A 20,647-nucleotide genomic window follows, 5' to 3' on the forward strand; every position below is an offset into this window, starting at 1 on the left:
CGCTAGATTTAGCGGGGAAATGTACCCATAATGCACCGCGCGGTTACGGCGACGGTGACGCCGACGCCGCTCAAGCTGGAAATGGGCCCCTAAGAGCTGCGCTCTAATATATAACTTCTCTAAATAGCTTTGTCCCAGCTAAAGAAGTGTGGGATCGCCTGCGGAAAGCCCCGCAGGGGGCACCTGTGAAAGCAGGTGCTTGGTGAGTGGCGTCACCACGGACCCCGAGCCATGCGGGTTCGCCCGCCCACGTCTGGCTGTGCGTGGCTGTCCCGTGTCTGGGGAAAAGGGCATCCTGGTGGTTGAGCCGAGCCCGGGGTAGGTTTGGACCCTTCGGGGCCCCCCCGGGCGAGGCAATACACCACTTCGGCCCCCGCTTCTCATAGACGGGAGTCCTGGTAAGGCCCGGCCAGGATGATTCAGTCTAGTCGCCACTCCTTCTACTATCCCCTCCCTTCTTTCACCTTTGTCTTCTCCTTCTTTTCACTCTTCTCATTTCTCTTCTTTCCCTTTCAACTCCTTTGGCGGCAAGGGCTAACCTTGGGTGGTGACAGATACGCTCGTCCAGATCCACACTTGGTTATAGTTTCTGGGTAGCGCTAATAGAGTAATGCTTCCAGCAAAGCCATATTTGTTATGGGGTGTTACCTATTCCCTCGTTGGGCTCCGTGGTGGGCGGCGCGCCACAGATTCCGAAAACCCTTTGCCTTTTTATGGCGCCCCTCTCTTCTCAACCCCGAGCAGAGCGACCCCCGAAAAGGGTTTGCCCCGCTCCCCTTACTTTTGAAAAAGCTAATGAACCTGAAAAATATCCTCGATTTCTTGTAGTACACTCCGCAAGTGACACTGTGCATTTGTCAAAAGTTTCTCCCTTTGTGATTGCAAAGCATCTAGAACAAGTGGTTGGAAAATGTTACAAGGCAAAAAAGCTTGCTGGAGACCTCCTTGTTGAGGTAGAAAACAAGCCACAGAGCACAGCACTCTTGAAGATGACAAGCCTGGGAGACTACCCGGTTACTGTCACCCCCCACCGTACCCTGAATACTGTTCGCGGTGTCATCTCAGAAGATGACCTTCTCGAATGCAGTGAAGACGAGATACTCGAAGGTCTTCGCAAGAGTGCTGTCGTTGTTGTTCGACGAATCACCTTAAAACGTGACGGACAAGAAAAACCAAACCGCCATCTGATACTCACATTTGAGCTCCATGCCCTTCCATCCACAATGAAGGCAGTGTACTTGAACTGTAGAGTCCGCCCTTTCATACCAAATCCTCAGCGGTGTTTCCGCTGCCAACGTTTCGGACATGGTTCCTGAAACTGCCGCGGCCGAGAAACGTGTGGAAAGTGCGGTGGTACTGACCATGTAGCAGACATCTGCGAAAATGAAGTCAAATGTGTGAACTGTAGCGGAGCTCACCCTGCTTTTTCTCGCTCCTGTCCAAAATGGAAAGAGGAAAAACATATCCTCACTTTTAAAGTAAAACATAACCTTAGCTACCAAGCAGCCAAAGAACAGCTTGCCTTTCAGGCAAGGGGTTCTTATGCCCAGGCAGTGTTGAGGGGACCCCCACTGTCTACGGCATCTGTGGAGACACAGACTTCTTCGGAAGACCTGTCCTCTCCACATGGGTCCCCTTCTGAACCTCTGAAGGTGACGCACACTCAGTCACCTGCATGTTCTAAGGGTGCTGTACCCTCCAAGGAGGGTACCACTCCCTCTAAGGCACCAGAGGTGCCATCAGCGGCCCTAGCTGGCCCTTCTGGCAGGGGTCGAGGGCTCTCTCCTCGTGCTTCCTGCAGCCACCTGAAGCCCAGGCGGACAGAACAACCTCCTCCTCCGCCCAAGGGCCCAATGCTCTCGCCGGATGAAAAAATGGACGAGAGCCTACCGCTCTCTGAAGACGAGCAGTCTCTCCCTGAAACAGAGTCTCTTCCTCTGGTCTCCTCTGAGGTTGTAGGACGACCAAAGGACACTTTTAAGAAAAAAACAATCCCACGTGTTGAGGCACCAAAAGCCCCGTAAATTTATGTTCTAGCTTTCTCTGGTATATATATATTGATTTGACTTCCTTTTTGGAATATCAATGTCTCTTTTTCTTCAGTGGAACTGTAGAGGCCTCCTTCCTAACTATGACGATGTGAGCCAGCTACTAGATGATCACGGCCCCATTGCATTTTGCTTGCAGGAAACGCATCTAAAAGCGAGCCACACTAATATATTAAAGCACTTCCAGGTGTTTCGCAAGGACCGATTACAGGCCGTTCATTCATCTGGAGGCGTTGCAGTTGTAGTGCAACGCTCAACCCCATGTAGCGAAGTGACTCTGCAGACTTCGCTGGAGGCTGTGGCAGCCCGCATTTTGTTAGATCGTTTAATTACAGTTTGTTCCTTATATATACCCCCCAGTTTTCAGCTAAAGATTGAAGAGCTTGAAGACCTTGTTAGCCAGCTCCCACCACCTTTTCTGCTTTTGGGAGATTTTAATGCACACAATCCTTTGTGGGGGAGTGGCAGACGAGATCCCAGAGGGGCTTTCATTGAACGCTTTCTTCTTTCCTCGGGATTGTGCCTAGTTAACACAAATGAAGCCACATATTTTAGTTCAACAACTCACACTTTCACTTCCATTGACCTATCTATTTGTCACCCATCATTATTCTCCTTGTTTTCATGGAAGGTCATCCCGAATCCTCACGGAAGTGACCACTTTCCCATCATTTTAGAATTTAACCATCTTCCCATGACAGTCCCTATGCGCTCTCCTCGATGGAAATTTGAAAACGCCGACTGGTCAACTTTCAAAGAATCGTCTCTTTTGGCATGCACATCACTTGACGAGCTCGATATCGATAGAGCCACTGAACATATCACTCACCACATTTTACAGGCTGCCATTCTTTCCATCCCCATGACGTCCTCGCATCTACCCAGGAGACCTAAGCCCTGGTGGAACAAAGATTGCCGTTTGGCCAAAAAAGAACAAAATCGAGCTTGGGGTATTTTTAGGCGCTACCCTACAGCAAACAATCTAATTGAATTTAAAAGAAAAAGGGCCCAGGCGAGGTGGATTCGAAGACAAGCAAAGAAAAAAAGTTTTAGAGGGTACACTTCCTCAATTAACAGCACTATACCTGCGAAGGAAGTCTGGGATCGCATACATAAAATTGACGGCTCATACCGAGCATTCACTGTCCCACTCCTGAGTCGAAATGGAGTGTGTCCTACAAGTCTTGAGGAACAGGCCAACATCCTTGGCGAGCATTTCGAGTATGTCTCCAGTTCCCAACATTATACTCAGACGTTTCAGCGACACAAGATAAATGCAGAAAAAAAAGCTGTTAACTCATCAGGTGGCACGCACGAACCCTATAATACTCTATTTACATTATATGAGCTTCAAATGGCACTTCTTTGTCCCAAACAAACTGCCCCTGGACCACATGGTATTCATTATAAAATGCTCGAACATCTTCATCCATCCACTATGGAGCTAATTTTGTACCTTTTTAATAGAGTTTGGCTCGAGGGCCACTTTCCATCCTCCTGGAAGACCGCTGTGGTTGTACCAGTGCTGAAGCCCGGCAAAGATCCCTCTTGTGCATCTAGCTACAGACCAATAGCTCTAACTAGCTGTCTTTCCAAGACATTAGAAACAATGATTAACAAGAGACTCATGTTTTTTCTAGAACGAAACAGCTGCCTTGATAAGTTCCAGTGTGGCTTTCGGTCAGCACGGTCCACTGTCGATCATCTCGTCCGCTTTGAGACCTTCGAACGTGAGGCGTTTGTCAACAGACAACAGTGTCTCTCCATCTTCTTTGATTTGGAAAAAGCATACGACACAGCCTGGCGTTACGGCATTCTGCAAGATTTATTCGATCTTGGTTTCCGTGGCCGAATGTTGAGTGCCATACAGAGTTACCTGCAGCACCGTATGTTCCGCGTGAGGCTGGGAAAAACTCTCTCTAGGGAGTTTTTACAGGAGAATGGAGTCCCTCAGGGGGGTGTACTGAGTGTCACTCTTTTTATCGTCAAACTTAATTCCATTGGCCGTGTAATTCCTCCTTCGGTGCAATATTCCTTATATGTTGATGATCTCCAGATCTCCGTTTCATCCTGTAATCTCTCAGTTTGTGAACGTCGCGTTCAACTTGCGGTCAATAATTTGGTCAGATGGGCCGATACGAATGGGTTTAAATTTTCTCCCGAAAAAACAGCTTGTGTCAACTTTTCTCATCGACGTGGTGCTCTTCAGGAACCGTCTTTGAACATGTATGGTTCTCCTATTGTTGTAAAAAATGAGCACAAGTTTTTGGGCCTTGTGTTCGATTCCAAGTTGACTTTCGTTCCACACATTAAGAGATTAAAACTCAAGTGCCTTAAATCTCTAAACATCTTTAAGGTCTTGTCACATGCATCATGGGGCTCTGACCGACTGTGTCTGCTGCGTATCTATCACTCAGTCATTCGCTCCCAGCTTGATTATGGTTGTATTGTCTATAACTCTGCTCGGGCATCAGTTCTAAAGATGTTAGATCCTATTCATCATCAAGGACTGCGACTGGCTACTGGTGCATTTCGTACCTCCCCAGCGCTTAGCCTTTACGCGGAAGCAAACGAATTGTCCCTTGAGTATAGGAGGTTTTCCCTGGGTTTTATGTACTCTGTCAGGATTCGCTCGGTCGCGGAGCACCCCGTTCGAGATAATATTGAGACGATCAAGTTCCAACGCACATTTGAAAACAAACCTTCCACAGTCCCCCCTTTTTCTATGAGGAATAATACTGCAGCACAATCCGTTGGGATGGATGCAAAGCCTCAGTTGGTCCAATACCCTCCGGATATAGCTCCATGGAACAACTGCCAGATACATTGCGATCTTACACTGACCAAGTATAACAAAAAGAATGTTCCACAGGAAGTCATAAGGCAGAACTTCTTTGAGCTTCAGACCAAATATCACGAGTATGCCAGTTTTTATACAGACGGGACAAAAAAAGACTCCGTAGTAGGCTGTGCTATGGTGGGACCATCGGTAAATCAGGTGAAGAGAATAAATTCAAAAGCCTCTATACTAACAGCAGAGCTTTATGGTTTGTTGTTAGCTGTTGATTACATAATCAAAAAACGCCTTTCTCACGCTGTAATCTACACCGACTCTTTAAGCTCTCTGAAGGCTGTCGCATCAATGAACCGTGTAAAAAACCCACTGGTTTCTGAGTTAAAGTACAAGATAATCCTGGCTGCAACGAAAAATTTTGACATAGTCTTATGCTGGGTTCCTAGCCATGTTGGCATTCCTGGAAATGAAGCAGCTGATAGTGCAGCCAGTTCTGCTAATGATAGAGAAATTGACACACACCAAATATCCTACAAAGATTACCACAATTCTCTGAAACGTTGCATCAAAGCAAAGTGGCAGCTGCAGTGGAACGGCGAAACTGGCAACAAACTACATGCAATCAAACCTCTTCTAGGCGAGTGGGAGAGCGCCCGACATCGGGAGCGCTTTTATGAAGTCGTACTGTGTAGGCTACGAATCGGTCATACTCGTCTTACACATGGACACCTCTTGAGCGGGGAGGATGCCCCTGAATGTGTGCACTGCAACCTACCTCTAAGTATTATGCACATACTCATTGAATGCCCTATGTATGACCAATGCCGGTATAAACACTACTCACCGCTTTATAAAGAACACATTCCACTACACCTTGCCCTACTACTAGGTGACGAACCGCTCATTCCATATAGTTGTTTTTAATTTCCTCACAGTTATCGGCCTTCTACACCGACTGTGATTTTACTTTCTATCCTAAACTCATTGTCATATTGCTTACACTTATACACATTCATGTTCATGGTTTTATCATATATTTCGCTACTATAGCTCTTTCCTCTTCTTAAACCTGAATTACAATAGTCTAAGCTTGGCGCAATATAGCCTTAGTTGCTGATGCGCCATAAACCCCCAATCAATCAATCAATCAAATTCGCAGAGGCGACGATAATGTTTGGAGAGATTGCAGAGCCCGACGTGCCAAGCCATCTGCAACAATTGCAGCAGATTAGGTCATGCATCAACGTTGACCGTTACAGTGGCCCCTGCCTGAACTTGGTCGTATTCACCATTAGGAAATGTATGCATACGCGATTGTTCATGGTGGCTTCGCGTTGATGTCCAGCTAAGAGACGCCGTAACCCACAAAGGTGTCCACCTCCAACTAGAAGTGACGGCATTGTCGACCGACCCGGGGTCTGGGGGTCGGGGTTTCCCAGGTAGTCAAAATTAATCCCCATTCCTCCGCTGGGGCGTGCAAGATTGCCTCGTTGGTTTGGCACGTTAAACTCCCAAATTTGCCTTACAGGTGGTGGATTGTACAAAATCAATGTGGTGTACCCGCCAGAGCTCCGTCAGAACCAGCTACAGGTTAAACCTAGAGCAGTGGCGCTCCACCAGCACCTGCTTGTCCTCATGCTCATAGGCACTTGAGAGAAATGGAGGTGCATCCTGGCTGTACGCTGCAGCAGCGGCCCTGTAGGACGGCATGGTTGTGCAGAGGTCCAGCACAACTGCCATTAGCTCCTCCAGATACCCTGTAATGAGACGGTCAAAGCAATTTAAGAATTAGCACCACTCTTGTGCAAAAATGAGCTTAGGCAATACCATAGGTGCCGTCAGTCTTGCGCGCAGAAACTACAGGCCCCTTCCTAGCTTTCGGATACTTGACCGCCCACCGCAGGTCCCCACCCTTGGTGACTGCTTGGGGCCTCCCCGCATTTGCATTGTGGTGCAAAGCCGCCAGGTAGGTTCTGAACAGTAAATGCATTACTAAGAAACATCTGAATGAAAAATCACACATTTTTTACACACCTTGCCTTCATGCTGCGAAAGCTGAAGTGCACCTGTTTTGGTGCAAACTGCAACAGAGTGCTATGGAAGCACTCGGTTGCAAAAGTCTGCGCTGATGTGGAAAGTCGAGGGATGTCTTGGAGAAGGTGTTTGGACAGCACAATTTCCTGCAGCTTGTGGTGAGCAGGAGAGCCTGCGACAATGATGTCGGCATGGTAAAATGTGGTCAGTATATTTCTAACTTCAAAAAAAGTACAAATCTGTCCATACCTTCCTGTAGCCACTTCTTGTGCAGCTGTCTGTGCTCACACTCTGGGAAGAGAGGGTCAGGGTGGGAATGTATATCTGCCACATGTGCCACCAGGGATTTCCACTTTGCCAGGATCAGGTCTTGGTTCCCGGCACTTGTCCCGGCGCACCAGTACAGGTGGTTGACAACCGCCTTGATCCAGGAGCTCAGCTCCTCTGCGTGCAGTGACTTGCCAGCTGCTACCATCTTCTTCTTGATGGCTGAAATACAATGTGGTGCCCAAAGTGAAAATGAGGCAGTCAGGGTAACCATTGGAGAACCATTAGGCTTTTTTCAAATGCCAGTGTCCGCTGGAACCTGCCATGCATACCTCAAACCCTCTACAAATGTAGCAGCAATAGAGCGCTGTTATAATTGACAGACCTCCTTTTCATGAAAGTTGGCAAAACACCATTAAAATTTTGTCTTCCTACAGACATGCAGTGAGAGCACTGATTTGCAGATAACAGTTTAGGTTGGAATGTTATTCCACTTCAGTAGGACATGGCTCTCTTAATTGTTGCAACTATCATCACCCAAGCTGATGATAGTTAAACTAATTGGAAATGGTAACACCATTATAAATCTTACCCTTTCCCACATGCCAGCAGTCGAAAAGGTGGCAGATGTCAGGATGCACCCGTGCCAACCAAGCATTCAGCTGGGGGTGCCTGTCTGTCACCAGGACGCCTACAATCAGGGAGTGAGCCTCGAATATATTGAGTGACCTCCTGAGGCCTCCTAGCTCCATATGGTAGCTCCCACCGGTTTCATTGCACTGAAATGAAATGAAGAGAATATTCTGCAGCACAAACTAAATAAATCATGAAATAAATATAACACAAAATACAGAGCATGTGCCCGGCTCACAACAAGTGCCCACCCCCTACTCTTTAAACATTTAGAAAATAAGCAAAGAATATATCAAATGCCCACTTCTCTATATTAAGAAAGTGCAAAAATATGCGAAAGACACATCAGGCGCTTCGTTATGGGTGGTCATTCTCTCTGTGACCGGTGCTAGATTGGTTGTGACGGAACGGGTGAAGGGCTCTAGCGCATGTAATTCTGAGCCCATACTTCTTGGGACCAAAAAATGCTTCCAACATAGTTCAGGTTAGTTCCTTGCTTAGTGAGCTATGGTCCTTGCGTTGGCTCGATTTAGTGACAATGACTGAATGTGCATCAATGGTATACACTTTTACAAATTTTCTCAATGTGTCTGTGTGTGCTATTCTGCGGGAGTTTGCTGCTTCTATACGTTGGCTGGTTCGGCAAAGAACGGCCATTTGCCGAGTACCCCAAACACCTGCCCCTTTAATTTCTGTGCATGGACCAAGCAAGAGCCCACCCAACCATATGCTGCTCCTGCAGTTTTGTATACGGACCTAACAAGCACCCATCCTCCATTTTTTCTTAATTACCTCCAAAGTTTTAGTCGGTGCTTCCTCAGTATTCGCCGGCATGCATACTGGGGTGTATGTACTTCAATTACTGCTTAAAAGTCACTGCAGAGGCAGAGATAGGCCTATCTCCTATTTCTTCATTTTGTAGTCTACACTTTTGTGTTTAATATTAATGATGACACATTACAAAAACAAAATGACAAGTACTCTGCAGATATTTATTCTGTTCCATCTGTAAAATTTTATGTGCTTATGACAGTGTAGGAAGTAGAGCATCTATATTATCTGTGTACATACCTGCACAGTTTCCACATGAAGAACCTTGTTCTGGTCGGTGTCGAGCATGGTGTACGTGCCATATTTGGCACAGTGTCCAGGAGAATCCGCTCTCCCATCGCCAGCGATGGTCAGTTGCTTTCCCGCTGCCGCTGTGAACAGCTCGTCCTGGTGCTTGTTCCATACCTGTTTGCAAAAGACACAGGGTTCCCATAATGCCAATGGGCGTGAAACAGAGGTGGAGGCCAAAACGGTTTGGGTCTCCCTAGTATGTAATCCTCAGAGGCGGACTTAACATTTTGATGTTCTAGGCAAAAGTCATGCGCACACTGAAAGCGTTGTTCCTTTCTATGCACTCGGCCTTTGTTCACGTAAGCTTAGCGGTCTGAACCAATGAAGAAATCATGGCACCAGCTGCTATCGGAATAGGCTGGATGAACATGCACGGCACCATAAATATAGCGAGATTTTTTTTATAGTCAACCACTAATGCGCATTTCTTTCCTTTATTTTTGTCGTAGCGTTTAGTCCTACAGGCCAAAAGCACACTCCTGCTTTCTTCGTGATCTGTATACGGTCTAGTTGCAAAGGGTGGCCGTCAACCTAGCTATCTTGTGAAACTGTCCGCCCCCTAAATTTTGATGCCCCAGGCAGCTGCCTACTCTGCTGATTGGTAAGTCTGCTCCAGGTACTCCTTTGCCTGAATGAATGAATAGGCTTTATGCATGTCACTGATGTGAATGGCCCAAGCCATTTTGGAGAACCTTTCGGAGCAGCCAAATCTGTTTTGGAGCAGCAAAAGTGTTCTTTGGAGCAGCCAAAACAGTGTTTTGGAGCAGTAAAAGTGGCTTTTGGAGCAGCCAAGACAGTGTTTCGGAGCAGAAAAAGTGGCTTTTGGAGCAGATATTATTAGAAAAATAAAAATATTTGTTTTAAGTGCTGTACATACGAAGGGCACTTTGTGTTGTGTTCTGATGTGGCGTGTTTTTATTGCTCGCCGCTTGTGTTTTTATTGCTGAGACATCCCACACGTGTACAGTGCTGTAGGCATTGCCGAGCAATTTTGAAAAACCGCTTGACACCATTTGACTGGTTCCTGACGTGCCATATTTTAGTTAAAAGTAAGCAAATGTGAAACAATGGATTGCAAGCATCCCGGCTAGTGCCTCTGTCATGCAATGATGTTCCCATGCACATGAGGCGAAATTCGGCAGGCTTGCAGTTGCGCGTGCTTACCGTAATATCCCGAGTCATCGCCCACCCCCCGAGGCTTTCGGACAAGAAAACTAGCTAGGAACCAACCGCAATAACTTAAGTTTTTGGAGTTCTAATACACAGATTTCACCGCCAGTTTCGGTACACCACTGCTGGTAAATTGCATTCACAAATTCCAGCTTATTTTTCTTTAGTTTGTCTTTCCTTGTGCTGTTATTGTTGGTCGTAGCCACGGTTATCCGTTGGACCGTCCGGAACGTCACAAAGAATCAATTGCGAGCTCTTTTCAGATTTTTTTTTCTGCTTATTTTTTTAATTTTTTGTTTTTGTTTATCTCTTTAATTTCTTTTTCGTTTTTTGTGTGTGTATGTGTTTAGAAGAGATGCATTGATCGTAGGTTTGCTTGTGCTTCGAGGAGCCAAGTGAAGTAATTTTTGGTTGGGAATTATGTTTTGTAATTGGTCAGTGACCCTCAGAGTCAGTTGACTTATCGACTTTGGTTTGACTTCTACACGCTCCTGACGTGTCTCGTGTTTCTTGTGAAGGTCTGTGTGTGAGGTGATCCCTCGTTGACCCCGGCGCTGCGTCAAGCATCTTTGCGAACAGGTTCGCAAATGCGTATGGTTGGTTAGTTTCGCCCTCCAATCAGGCCTGTCATCCTCGTGATCGTCAGTTCCGTTACCTTCAAAGAAACGGTAACAGCAACGCCAAACATAGGGCCTACAGGGCGATAAACTGAGGCAGTAGAAAATGAAACTAAAACCAACAACCCAACTTAACCCAACCGAAACAAACCCAACCCAACCAACCAACCAAGCAAGCAACCCCCCCCCCTTCCTCGGAAAAAAAAATATCGAGGAAACTGGGGTAGAACGCAGGGACAGTCCAAACGCTCACCCACAACTGATATTAATTGCGCTGGTGCAGCCACTACCACACACACGCACGCACACGTGTCGACGCTAAACGACAATTAACTTACCTGTACAAACAGATGATCCTGCCGCTTCGTATTCTGCCTCCCAACCAGCGTCCGTACCCTCGTCGAGGAGGTTAATGGCATCACGCAGAGTCGTTTAACGCCCAGGAGAAAAGAGCATATCTCTACTGACCACCTAAAAATGCCAAGTCGCACTAAATATCTCATGCTTTACTTTAGTGCGCAAGATCTTAGGACAAAACACTAGGTCCTTACTTACCATTTTGCGGCGCTTTTCGAGGTGGCCGCTGATTGGGTCGGCGTTTCTCTCCTTGGAGAAAAAACAAGGCAGAACTCCCCGATTTAGTCGTATTTTTTTGGCCGACAAACCCAAGCTCTTCATTACCTTGGAACTGCGCTCGTAGTCTTCATCACGAAAGTGATCGGCGCACAAGCGATCGCTAGGCGTAGGACCCCAAGTCGGAAACGACGGACGTGCGAGCCGCATCCACAAGGCACGAAGTTTCTCGTCGTCCGTAAACTTGTGGTTCGGCATATCACTGTTCGCCAAGTCATTACCACAGTTCTCAGCCGCGCAGAGCGGCTTCGTAGTGTACAGAAAAGTCACACGAGCAACTCGGTGACGTTCGCCGACGACGATCAATGTTAGATTGGTGTTTCTTTTTCCTTCGGAATCGATAATCCAGGTTGTTTTGAATGCCAGGATTGCTTTCTAGCTTGCGTTTCAGCTAGGGAGCCAAAGGCAAATTGATGAAATAAGACAATTTTTCTACAAGTGCAGAAGTTTGGCACTGAGCACAACTCACATGTTTGCTTAAAAGTGTCTTTTGTAACCATATAGGCGGAGCAGTGGTCGGAATGGACATGGATCGACATCATGTCAGATGATTAGAAAAACAGGCCATTAAACAGGTACTTTGAACCATGTAGCACTTCACAGCGAAATGTTGTGTTCAAAAGTTGCAGGAACTCAACATGTTTGCAAAACAATGTTAAGATCATGAGAAGGACCTCCGCCACCATGGTCTTTGAACACCTGCAGATCGGAGAACTGAGCTCTATGTTGCCAGGATCAGCATTCATGCTGGCCTCAAGGACAAAAATTCAAGGGTTTTGAAGGACTTCCAAGGCCCAGCCAAGATATTTTTAAGGACCATGTTGAGAGCCTTAGACAAAACACAATTCTAAGTGCGTTAAAAATAAATATTTATTGCACGAGACAAGATATTAAGGGGCTTCCCTTTTTGTATGCTAGATTCAAAGAAGCACATTAACAACACATGTTGCTGTGTCCCACATGTTGCACAGAAAATATAGACCAACACACTGTTGAAGGAATTGTTGCTTCTTGGCCCTCTCAGCCATTCCCTTCTCGACGTAAAGCCCCCGCAGGGGGCACTTGTGAAAGCAGGTGTTTGGAGAGTGGCGTCTCCACGGACCCCGAGCCCCGCAGGGGGCACCTGCGCCTTAGGTGCTTGGTGCTTGGTGAGTAGCGTCACCACGGACCCCAGCCACATTGGCTACATAACGGACCCTGAGTAACAAGTGGGTAAGACCCACCCACGTCTGGCTGTGCGTGGCTGTCCCGTGTCTGGGGAAAAGGGCATCCTGGTGGTTGAGCCAAGCCCGGGGTAGGTTTGGACCCTTCGGGGCCCCCCGGGCAAGGCAATACACCACTTTGGCCCCTGCTTCTCATAGACGGGAGTCCTGGTAAGGCCCGGCCAGGATGATTCAGTCTAGCCGCCACATCTTCCACTATCCCCTCTCTACTTTCACCCTTGTCTTCCCCTCCTTTTCACTCTTCTCATTTCTCTTCTTTCCTTTTTCAACTTCTTTGGCGGCAAGGGCTAACCTTGGGTGGCGACAGACCCCTTGTCCAGTACCACACTTGGGTATAGTTCCTGGGCAGTGCTAATAGCATAACGTTTCCAGCAAAGCCCTTTTTGTTATGGTGCGTTATCTATTCCCTTGTTGGGCTCCGTGGTGGGCGGCACACCACAGGTTCCGAACAAACTTCGCCTCTTATGGCAACCCCCCAAACCAAAACCCCCAGTTCTGGACGTGCCGCGAAGAGGCATCGTCCCGAACGAACAGTCATAGTGAAAGATAAAGAAGATGAAACTTTTTCAAGATTTATGGTGATCCACTCCGAGGTCCCTGACAATCCTCTATCAAAGATGTCACCGTTCCTTGTAGCAAAAGTTCTCGACAGTCAAATAGGTGGTGATTACAAAGCGAAGAAACTGCATTCTGGTGACCTGCTAGTTGAAGTTGCAAAAAAGTCCCAGAGCATTACTCTTCTAAAATTGACATCTCTAGGTGACATACAGGTAACAGTGAGCACACACAGAACCCTCAACACCATTCGAGGGGTGATTTCAGAAGATGATCTACTTTCCAGCAATGAAGACGAGATCTTGGAAGGCCTGCGGGCATCTCGAGTAGTGGCGGTCAAACGCATTATGATGAGGCGTGATGGTGCAGAGGTGAAAACTAAGCACCTTATCCTGACGTTTGAACGTCACACGCTTCCTGCACTCAACAAAGCTGGCTACCTGAACTGCCGTGTCAGACCGTACGTCCCGAACCCACAGCGATGCTTCCGTTGCCAGCGTTTTGGTCACGGATCGCGAAGCTGTCGGGGGAGGGAGACGTGTGCAAAGTGTGGGAGCCACGACCATGTGGCCGACATCTGTGAAGGTTCAGTTTCCTGTGCTAACTGCAGGGGTCCTCACCCTGCTTACTCTCGGTCCTGCCCGCTGTGGCGACAAGAAAAGGAAATACTTGCCTTACGAGCCAAAGAGAACTTATCATACCCTGAAGCAAAACAAAGGTTTTCTTTCATTTCCAAAGGTACCTACTCCGACGCGGTGCGCAGGGGCCCTGCACCGCGTATGGAATCCAGGGCCACTCAGTTCTCTCTTGAGGACTTGGCAGGCCCCTTTCAGGCCCCGAAACAATCTGCGGGGAAGCAGGGTGCCCCAGGTAATGCTGGGAGCACACAGACTCCCCAGTCGATTCAGGCACGAGCTCCGGCTGACCGGCAGCCTCGTGCCAGTGGCTCTTCTCAAGATGAAGAGCGAGGCCGTCGTTCCAATTCCTCGGAGGCGGCCCGCCTTGTTAGGGAGCAACAGGGCCCACCTGCTGCTCCATCAACGTCAAAAGACGTTGAAAGCGCGAATGTAGGAGGGTCTCGGCCTGGTACATCGAAGACTTCTTCGGCGAGATCTGGCCGTGGCCGGAAACTCGTGGCTCAGGTCTCCGACCACGTCGGAACTGGCAAACCTGCATCCAAGGTTCAGGATGCAGTGGGAACTGTTGACATTGCCGACTCTTCAGGTCCCTCCTCGGATCAGGAGGACATGGAATGGCAAACCGCTAAATCAAAACAAAAAGGAAAAAAGCCGGTGGTTCCTCCTTAGGGTGTAGCAAATGTAGAATGCTTTATTCCATTTATAAAATCTTTTATCCTTTAAAATGGGCTCTGTAATTCTTCAGTGGAACTGCCGAGGCTTATTCACTAACCTTACAGATGTTGAGTTCCTTTTAGAAGAGTATAAGGCATCTGCCTTATGCTTGCAGGAAACACACTTGAATACATCTCACACTAACTTTCTGAGACGCTACAGTGTGTTTCGTAAAGACCGCCCTAGCACGTCCATTTCTTGTGGCGGCGTTGCGGTGGTGCTTCCAAAACATATTCCGTGTGCAGAGGTTCCGGTTGAGACGCCACTCGAAGCTATCGCTGTTCGTCTCTTGTTGCATAAAGCCATAACTGTATGTTCAGTGTATTTTCCACCTTCTCTTTCTTTGAAGCGACAAGATCTCGACTCTCTTTTAAGCCAGCTTCCAGAGCCCTTTCTTTTACTTTGTGATTTTAACGCACATAGTACCCTCTGGGGAAGTGATCATACAGATACACGTGGAAAGATAATCGAATCCATATTATTTTCACAGTCATTATGCATTTTCAATACTGGCCATCCTACATATTTTAGTCCTTCATCCTTGTCATCTACATGCATTGATCTTTCTATTGGCAGTGCAAATCTGCTACCCGATTTTTCATGGACTGTTGATCAGAATCCCCTTGGAAGTGACCACTTCCCCATTATTTTAAAATGTAACGACACTCCTCAGTCTTTACCTACACGCCATCCACGCTGGAAGTTTGAAAAAGCAGACTGGAGCCTTTTTAAGCAGTCGTCACTCCTGGCCTGTTCTCGCCTCGATCAGCTTTCGATTGATGAGCTCAACCATCTTTTAACATCCCATATTCTCACTGCAGCATCACTCTCAATCCCTCGATCATCTGGACAGCTCCCTAGACGACCGAAGCCATGATGGAATGAAGACTGTAAAGAGAGTCGCAAACAGCAAAACAAAGCTTGGAGTGTTCTAAGACGTTATCCAACTCGGGACAACCTGATATCTTTCCGAAAAATGAAAGCTCGTGCTAGGTACATTCGTCGCAAAGCGAAACGCGAGAGCTGGCAAAAAATATGCGTCCTCTATCAATAGCAGTGCTTCTCCCAAGGAAGTATGGGACAGGATTCATAAAGTAAATGGCTCATATCATGCTTTCACTATTCCACTTCTTTCGAGAAATGGAAAATGTCCAAGCAATCTTGAAGAGCAGGGCAACATCCTTGGCGAGCATTTTGAATTCATTTCCAGCTCGCAGCATTACTCGCCTGCTTTTCTACAACATAAAAAGAAAGCTGAAAGTATGGTATTGAAAACATCCGGTGGTGAACGCGAAGCTTATAATGCCCCCTTTACCTTACACGAACTGAACATAGTGCTCCAAAATTCTAAGTCATCGGCTCCTGGTCCAGATGGTATTCATTACTACATGCTTCAACATCTCCATCCTGCCACACTTGATATTGTTTTATACCTTTTTAATCGTATTTGGTTCGAGGGCTACTTTCCATTGGACTGGAGAATGGCAACAGTCATACCCATACTCAAGCCCGGTAAGCAGCCATCCTGTGCGGCTAGTTATAGGCCTATCGCTTTGACTAGCTGCTTTGGAAAGACTCTTGAACGAACAATTAATAGAAGACTGATGCATTTTCTTGAAGTAAACAAACATCTAGATGTGAACCAGTGCGGCTATCGTTCGTCTCGGTCCACTCTTGACCATTTAGTACGGCTGGAGACAGTGGTGCGTGAGGCCTTCGTTCATAGGCAACATTGCCTATCTGTATTTTTCGACCTCGAAAAAGCCTATGATACAGCCTGGCGTTTTGGTACATTGAGGGACTTGTATGATATGGGTATCCGTGGTCGAATGCTTCGTACCATTGAGACCTACCTCAGCACGCGCACCTTTCGTGTTCAGATAGGAACAACTTTATCTAAAGTGTTTGTCCAGGAAAACGGCGTTCCTCAGGGAGGCGTTCTTAGTGTCACATTGTTTATTGTCAAAATGAACTCCCTTGCATTGGCTATCCCCCCATTGGTGCAATATTCACTTTATGTAGACGACCTTCAGATCTCTGTGTCGTCTTGCAATCTGTCACTGTGTGAGCGACGAATTCAGCTAACCATCAGTAAGCTATCAACCTGGGCCAATCAAAATGGGTTTAAGTTCTCCTCAGATAAAACAGTTTGTGTGTGCTTTTCTCGGAAACGCGGACTACTTCCAGAACCTGTTCTTGCACTAAACAACTCCACAATTTCTGTGAAGCGTGAGTACAAGTTTCTGGGTCTTACATTTGACAGCAAACTAACCTTTGGTGCCCTTATTAAGAATCTAAGATTAAAAGCTTACAAATCACTTAATATTCTTAAAGTCCTGTCCCATTGATCCTGGGGTTCTGACCGGACGTGCCTTTTGAGGATATATCGCTCGATAGTGCGATCACGACTGGACTATGGCAGCATTGTTTACGGTTCAGCTAGGCCTTCCATTCTAAAAATGCTCGACCCTATCCATCATCTTGGGTTGCGGTTGGCGACGGGCGCCTTTCGCACGTCTCCTGTGCCAAGTCTGTATGCAGAGGCCAACGAGCTGTCTCTTGAGAAGAGAAGATTTTCACTGGGCTTTATGTATTCCCTGAGAGTCAGGTCCATCTCTGATCACCCTGCGCGAATGGCTGTGGAAGACATGCGCTCTGAAAGAGTGTTTCAAAACAAAGCCACATCTGTGCCTCCCTTCTCTCTGAGATTGAAAAGTGCAAGTGAGAACATGGGACTCGATTGGAGGCCCCCGGTAGTGCAGTCTACCCTTGCAGGAGCACCTTGGGAGCACCCTGTCATTAAGTGTGACCTTTCCCTCACGCGATACAAGAAAGCTGATACTCCCAATGGTGTGTTTCTTCAGGAATTCTTAGCACTGCAGAGTCAGTATTCCGAATATGTAAGCTTCTACACAGATGGTACGAAGACAGAATCTGCTGTTGGGTGTTCCATGATTGGCCGGACAGTCCAACTTGTAAGGCGAATCAACTCCTCTGCTTCTATTTTTACAGCAGAGCTCTATGGTCTGCTTCTTACCATAGGCTTCATACTTGATAAAAAACTCTCGCTCCATCGTATACACTGACTCCCTCAGTGCATTGCATGCACTGTCTTCATTAACACCCCTCAAGCACTTCTTGCTCCTTGAACTGCGAAATAAGGTTGTTGCTGCCTCAAGACAAGGATACAAAATTATTTTTTGCTGGATTCCCAGCCATGTCGGCATTCCAGGAAATGAGGCCGCAGATCGTGCAGCAAGTACTTGCGTAAAGCGAACCATTGACCTCAAGAACATTCCTTATGCAGACTACAAAGGCCTTCTCAGGCGTCACGTTAAGTGCAAATGGCAGGCTGAATGGGATCAAGAAATCGGCAACAAGTTGCACATGATCAAACCTCTTTTGAGCGAATGGCAGAGTGCACGCCACCAGGAACGCTTTTTTGAGGTTGTCCTTTGCCAGCTCAGGATTGGTCACACTCATCTGACTCATGGCTACCTCCTTCGTGGGGAAGATGCCCCCACTTGTGAGCAGTGTGACAATGCCTTAAGCATCCTACATATTCTAGTTGAATGTCCTGCTTATCATGAAGAACGTCTTTTGTATTTTTCGCAACTGTATCAAGAACAAGTCCCAATACACCCAGCTCTGCTCTTAAGTGATAATTCACTTGTGACACACACTAATGTTTTCAAATTCTTAGATAGTATCGGCCTTCTACACCGATTGTAGCTGTCTTAACCTACTGATCATGCCCATCATCCTTTTACCTTTTGGTACCCCATTACCATCTTTTATCTAATCACTGGCTACTAAAGCCTCTTTTTTCTCTCTAAACCTGTCCAGCAATAGTCTTGTTTTTGGCGCTCTATGGCCTTAGTAGCTTTTGCGCCATTAACACCAAATAAACCAATCAACCAACCAAATCTCAACGTAAAGCCGGACTACCTAATCATATCTCCGCATGAGCTGAGGATTCTTGCTCAGCCTTTTTCGCTGGCTTTCGAGTCTCTTCCGAGCCATCTCTCGGTTGCAGTCAAGCTTTACATCAGGTTTCCAAGGGTGGCTCGCTTTGTATCTTCGATCAGATTTGGTGATGCTTCCCTCATAGCGCTGCATGATGTCGCTATCGGAGTGATCCTGGACCTCTGGGTCCACAGCTCCCATACTCTCAAGCTCCCAAAAGCCTCTCAGGACCGCCGCGTTCTCCTGGTCGCTTACGGCAGCTCTGAGGACGATCACTTGGGAACAGTTGACAACAGATGAACTCGCATGGGAGCGTCCATGTACTGCCCAACCAATGGCGGTCTCCACTGCCGTCAGGTTCTCGCTCAGTCGACGGACTCTTCCCGTAACGCATCCCCAGTAGTGGTCCGAACCTAACAGGATCCCTACTCCGCTGCACTCCAGTTCGTTCAGGTCGTCACCAACCATTAGTCCGAGCTCCTCCATATTCACAAGGATGTCTTCATCCGGGCCTGGAAGTTCTTGTTCGCAGATAGAAAGGGTCTCGAAGGCTTCTATCTTGTATGTCTGGCCGGTTAGACGATTACTCAAAGCTACTTGTACTCTACGGTATGTTTGTTGGGTAATCTTGCCACCGAACAGTCCTACGGTCAGAACCTACGTTCCGAGACGCTTGCAACCAAGACCCCTCGACAATGCCTCTGTAATGAAGGAGCGCTGTCTATCGCTGTTGAAAAGAATGCGGGCAAACTTCCCTCTGTTCTTGCTTTTTACCCTTGCTGTAAGCGTTTGCAAAAGGATAGCCGGTTTGTTGCCCTTCTCGCTCACATGCAAGTTGAGAGGCGTCTGGTCTGGCCGCGTTTCATCCAGTCCGCTGGCAGCTCGTCCTGGCAAGTAGTCTGGATCACACATAGTGGATACATGCCTTCCTCGACATCCATCACAACAGAGCGAGCCGCGACACATTCTTGCCGTGTGGTTCGGCTTTGTGCACCGGAAGCACCTCCGATTGGCCTGCAGCCTGCGCTTCTTTTCCTTGAGTTCGATCTTTGTGTTACAGTCTCGTGTGCTGTGCGCCTTTGACTTGCGAAGAAAGCATTCCATGCTGTCCATCCTGCTATGCAAGGCCGTAGCGGTAGCGTTCCGAGTCTGGGCGTAGTTTAGGCGCCTCTTCGGAAGGTCATGCATGGGGAAGCAATGTGTAGGCTTACCGCCGGCGTCTTCGGATTGTTCCTTGGATGTTTTCTCCCGGCTCTCCACCACAATTTTGAGAAAGTTCAGCAGCGCACGCACTTCCTTTACGGGTCTTTGCTCCGTTGCTGAGTCGGAGCCGATGTCGGTTGCTGATGTTCTCCCGGTGGTGGCGTTTTCGGCGTTCCCCGAAGACACCTTGCGGTTGAACTCCTGCCTCATGTCGTCTGGAATCGCCCGAAGCAGGACCAGGTAGTCCATGGCACAGTATGACTGATCCGTCACACCCAACGCCCGAAGGCCCTGGATGTGAGCCCGGGCGCTGTCGTAGACCCGCCGCAGAGCTCTGACACTGTGCGATGACGGCACCTGGTATTGATGTCCATGAGCCCCGTCATGTGGTCCTGGATCAGCTCCGCCTGGTTCCCAAACGGCTGCTGCAGGAGGTCGATGGCGTAGGCGTAGCATTCAGCGGTTGGGTGCAGTCGTGCGATGGCGGCTGCTCTATCCCCAGTCAGGGCTGACCTCAAGTAGTTAAATTTCTGTGACGACGATAGGTCCGGGTTTTCATGGATGGCGGTCTGAAATTGCTCCCAGAAGGGCTGCCAATATCTTCGCTGTCCGTTAAACTTGATGAGCTCTAATTTGAGGAGCTTGATTTTTGATGTCACCTTTCTTGCTTCCCGCTTTTCGTTCGGCTGCCCGCTTGTTCATTGGCTGTCCTCTGGGCTCTTCACTTTCCTTTTGAGCTTCGCTATGCACATGACGATCTTGTCAGAATAATCAATCACTTGTGTGAATTCTGCTTCTGTGTCTTTTTTGGAAATCAACAACTCGATCACGGCATCTACGTCACTGAGTTGGTCCCGAGCGAGGCTTAGACGCTCTATCAAAATATTGAGATCATCGACGGTCGTCGTAGCTATTTGCAATAAATCCTGTGCCTCGCTGAGGAGCCTCGTTACTTGCGTTCAATGCGTTTTTCGTTTTTTCTTGAGGACATCCATTACCGTTCAGTCCTGGCTTGTAGTGCTGCTTGCTT

At 47.7% G+C, this 20,647-nt stretch overlaps 1 protein-coding gene across 1 annotated transcript; it reads right to left on the reverse strand.

Annotated features, from left to right (window-relative positions):
• Nucleotides 1-6,426: 6,426 nt before the first annotated feature.
• Nucleotides 6,427-9,580, reverse strand: LOC8042689. Its single transcript, XM_040210925.1, has 7 exons — nucleotides 9,527-9,580; nucleotides 8,848-9,012; nucleotides 7,736-7,922; nucleotides 7,126-7,365; nucleotides 6,877-7,048; nucleotides 6,670-6,815; nucleotides 6,427-6,599 (listed from the first exon to the last, which is right to left on the reverse strand). The coding sequence occupies exons 1-7, from the start codon at nucleotides 9,578-9,580 to the stop codon at nucleotides 6,427-6,429; spliced, it is 1,137 nt and encodes a 378-aa protein (XP_040066859.1).
• Nucleotides 9,581-20,647: the final 11,067 nt, after the last annotated feature.

The sequence above is a fragment of the Ixodes scapularis genome, unplaced genomic scaffold (assembly GCF_016920785.2).
Source record: "Ixodes scapularis isolate PalLabHiFi unplaced genomic scaffold, ASM1692078v2 PGA_scaffold2__306_contigs__length_199485367, whole genome shotgun sequence".
Classification (NCBI taxonomy): domain Eukaryota; kingdom Metazoa; phylum Arthropoda; class Arachnida; order Ixodida; family Ixodidae; genus Ixodes; species Ixodes scapularis.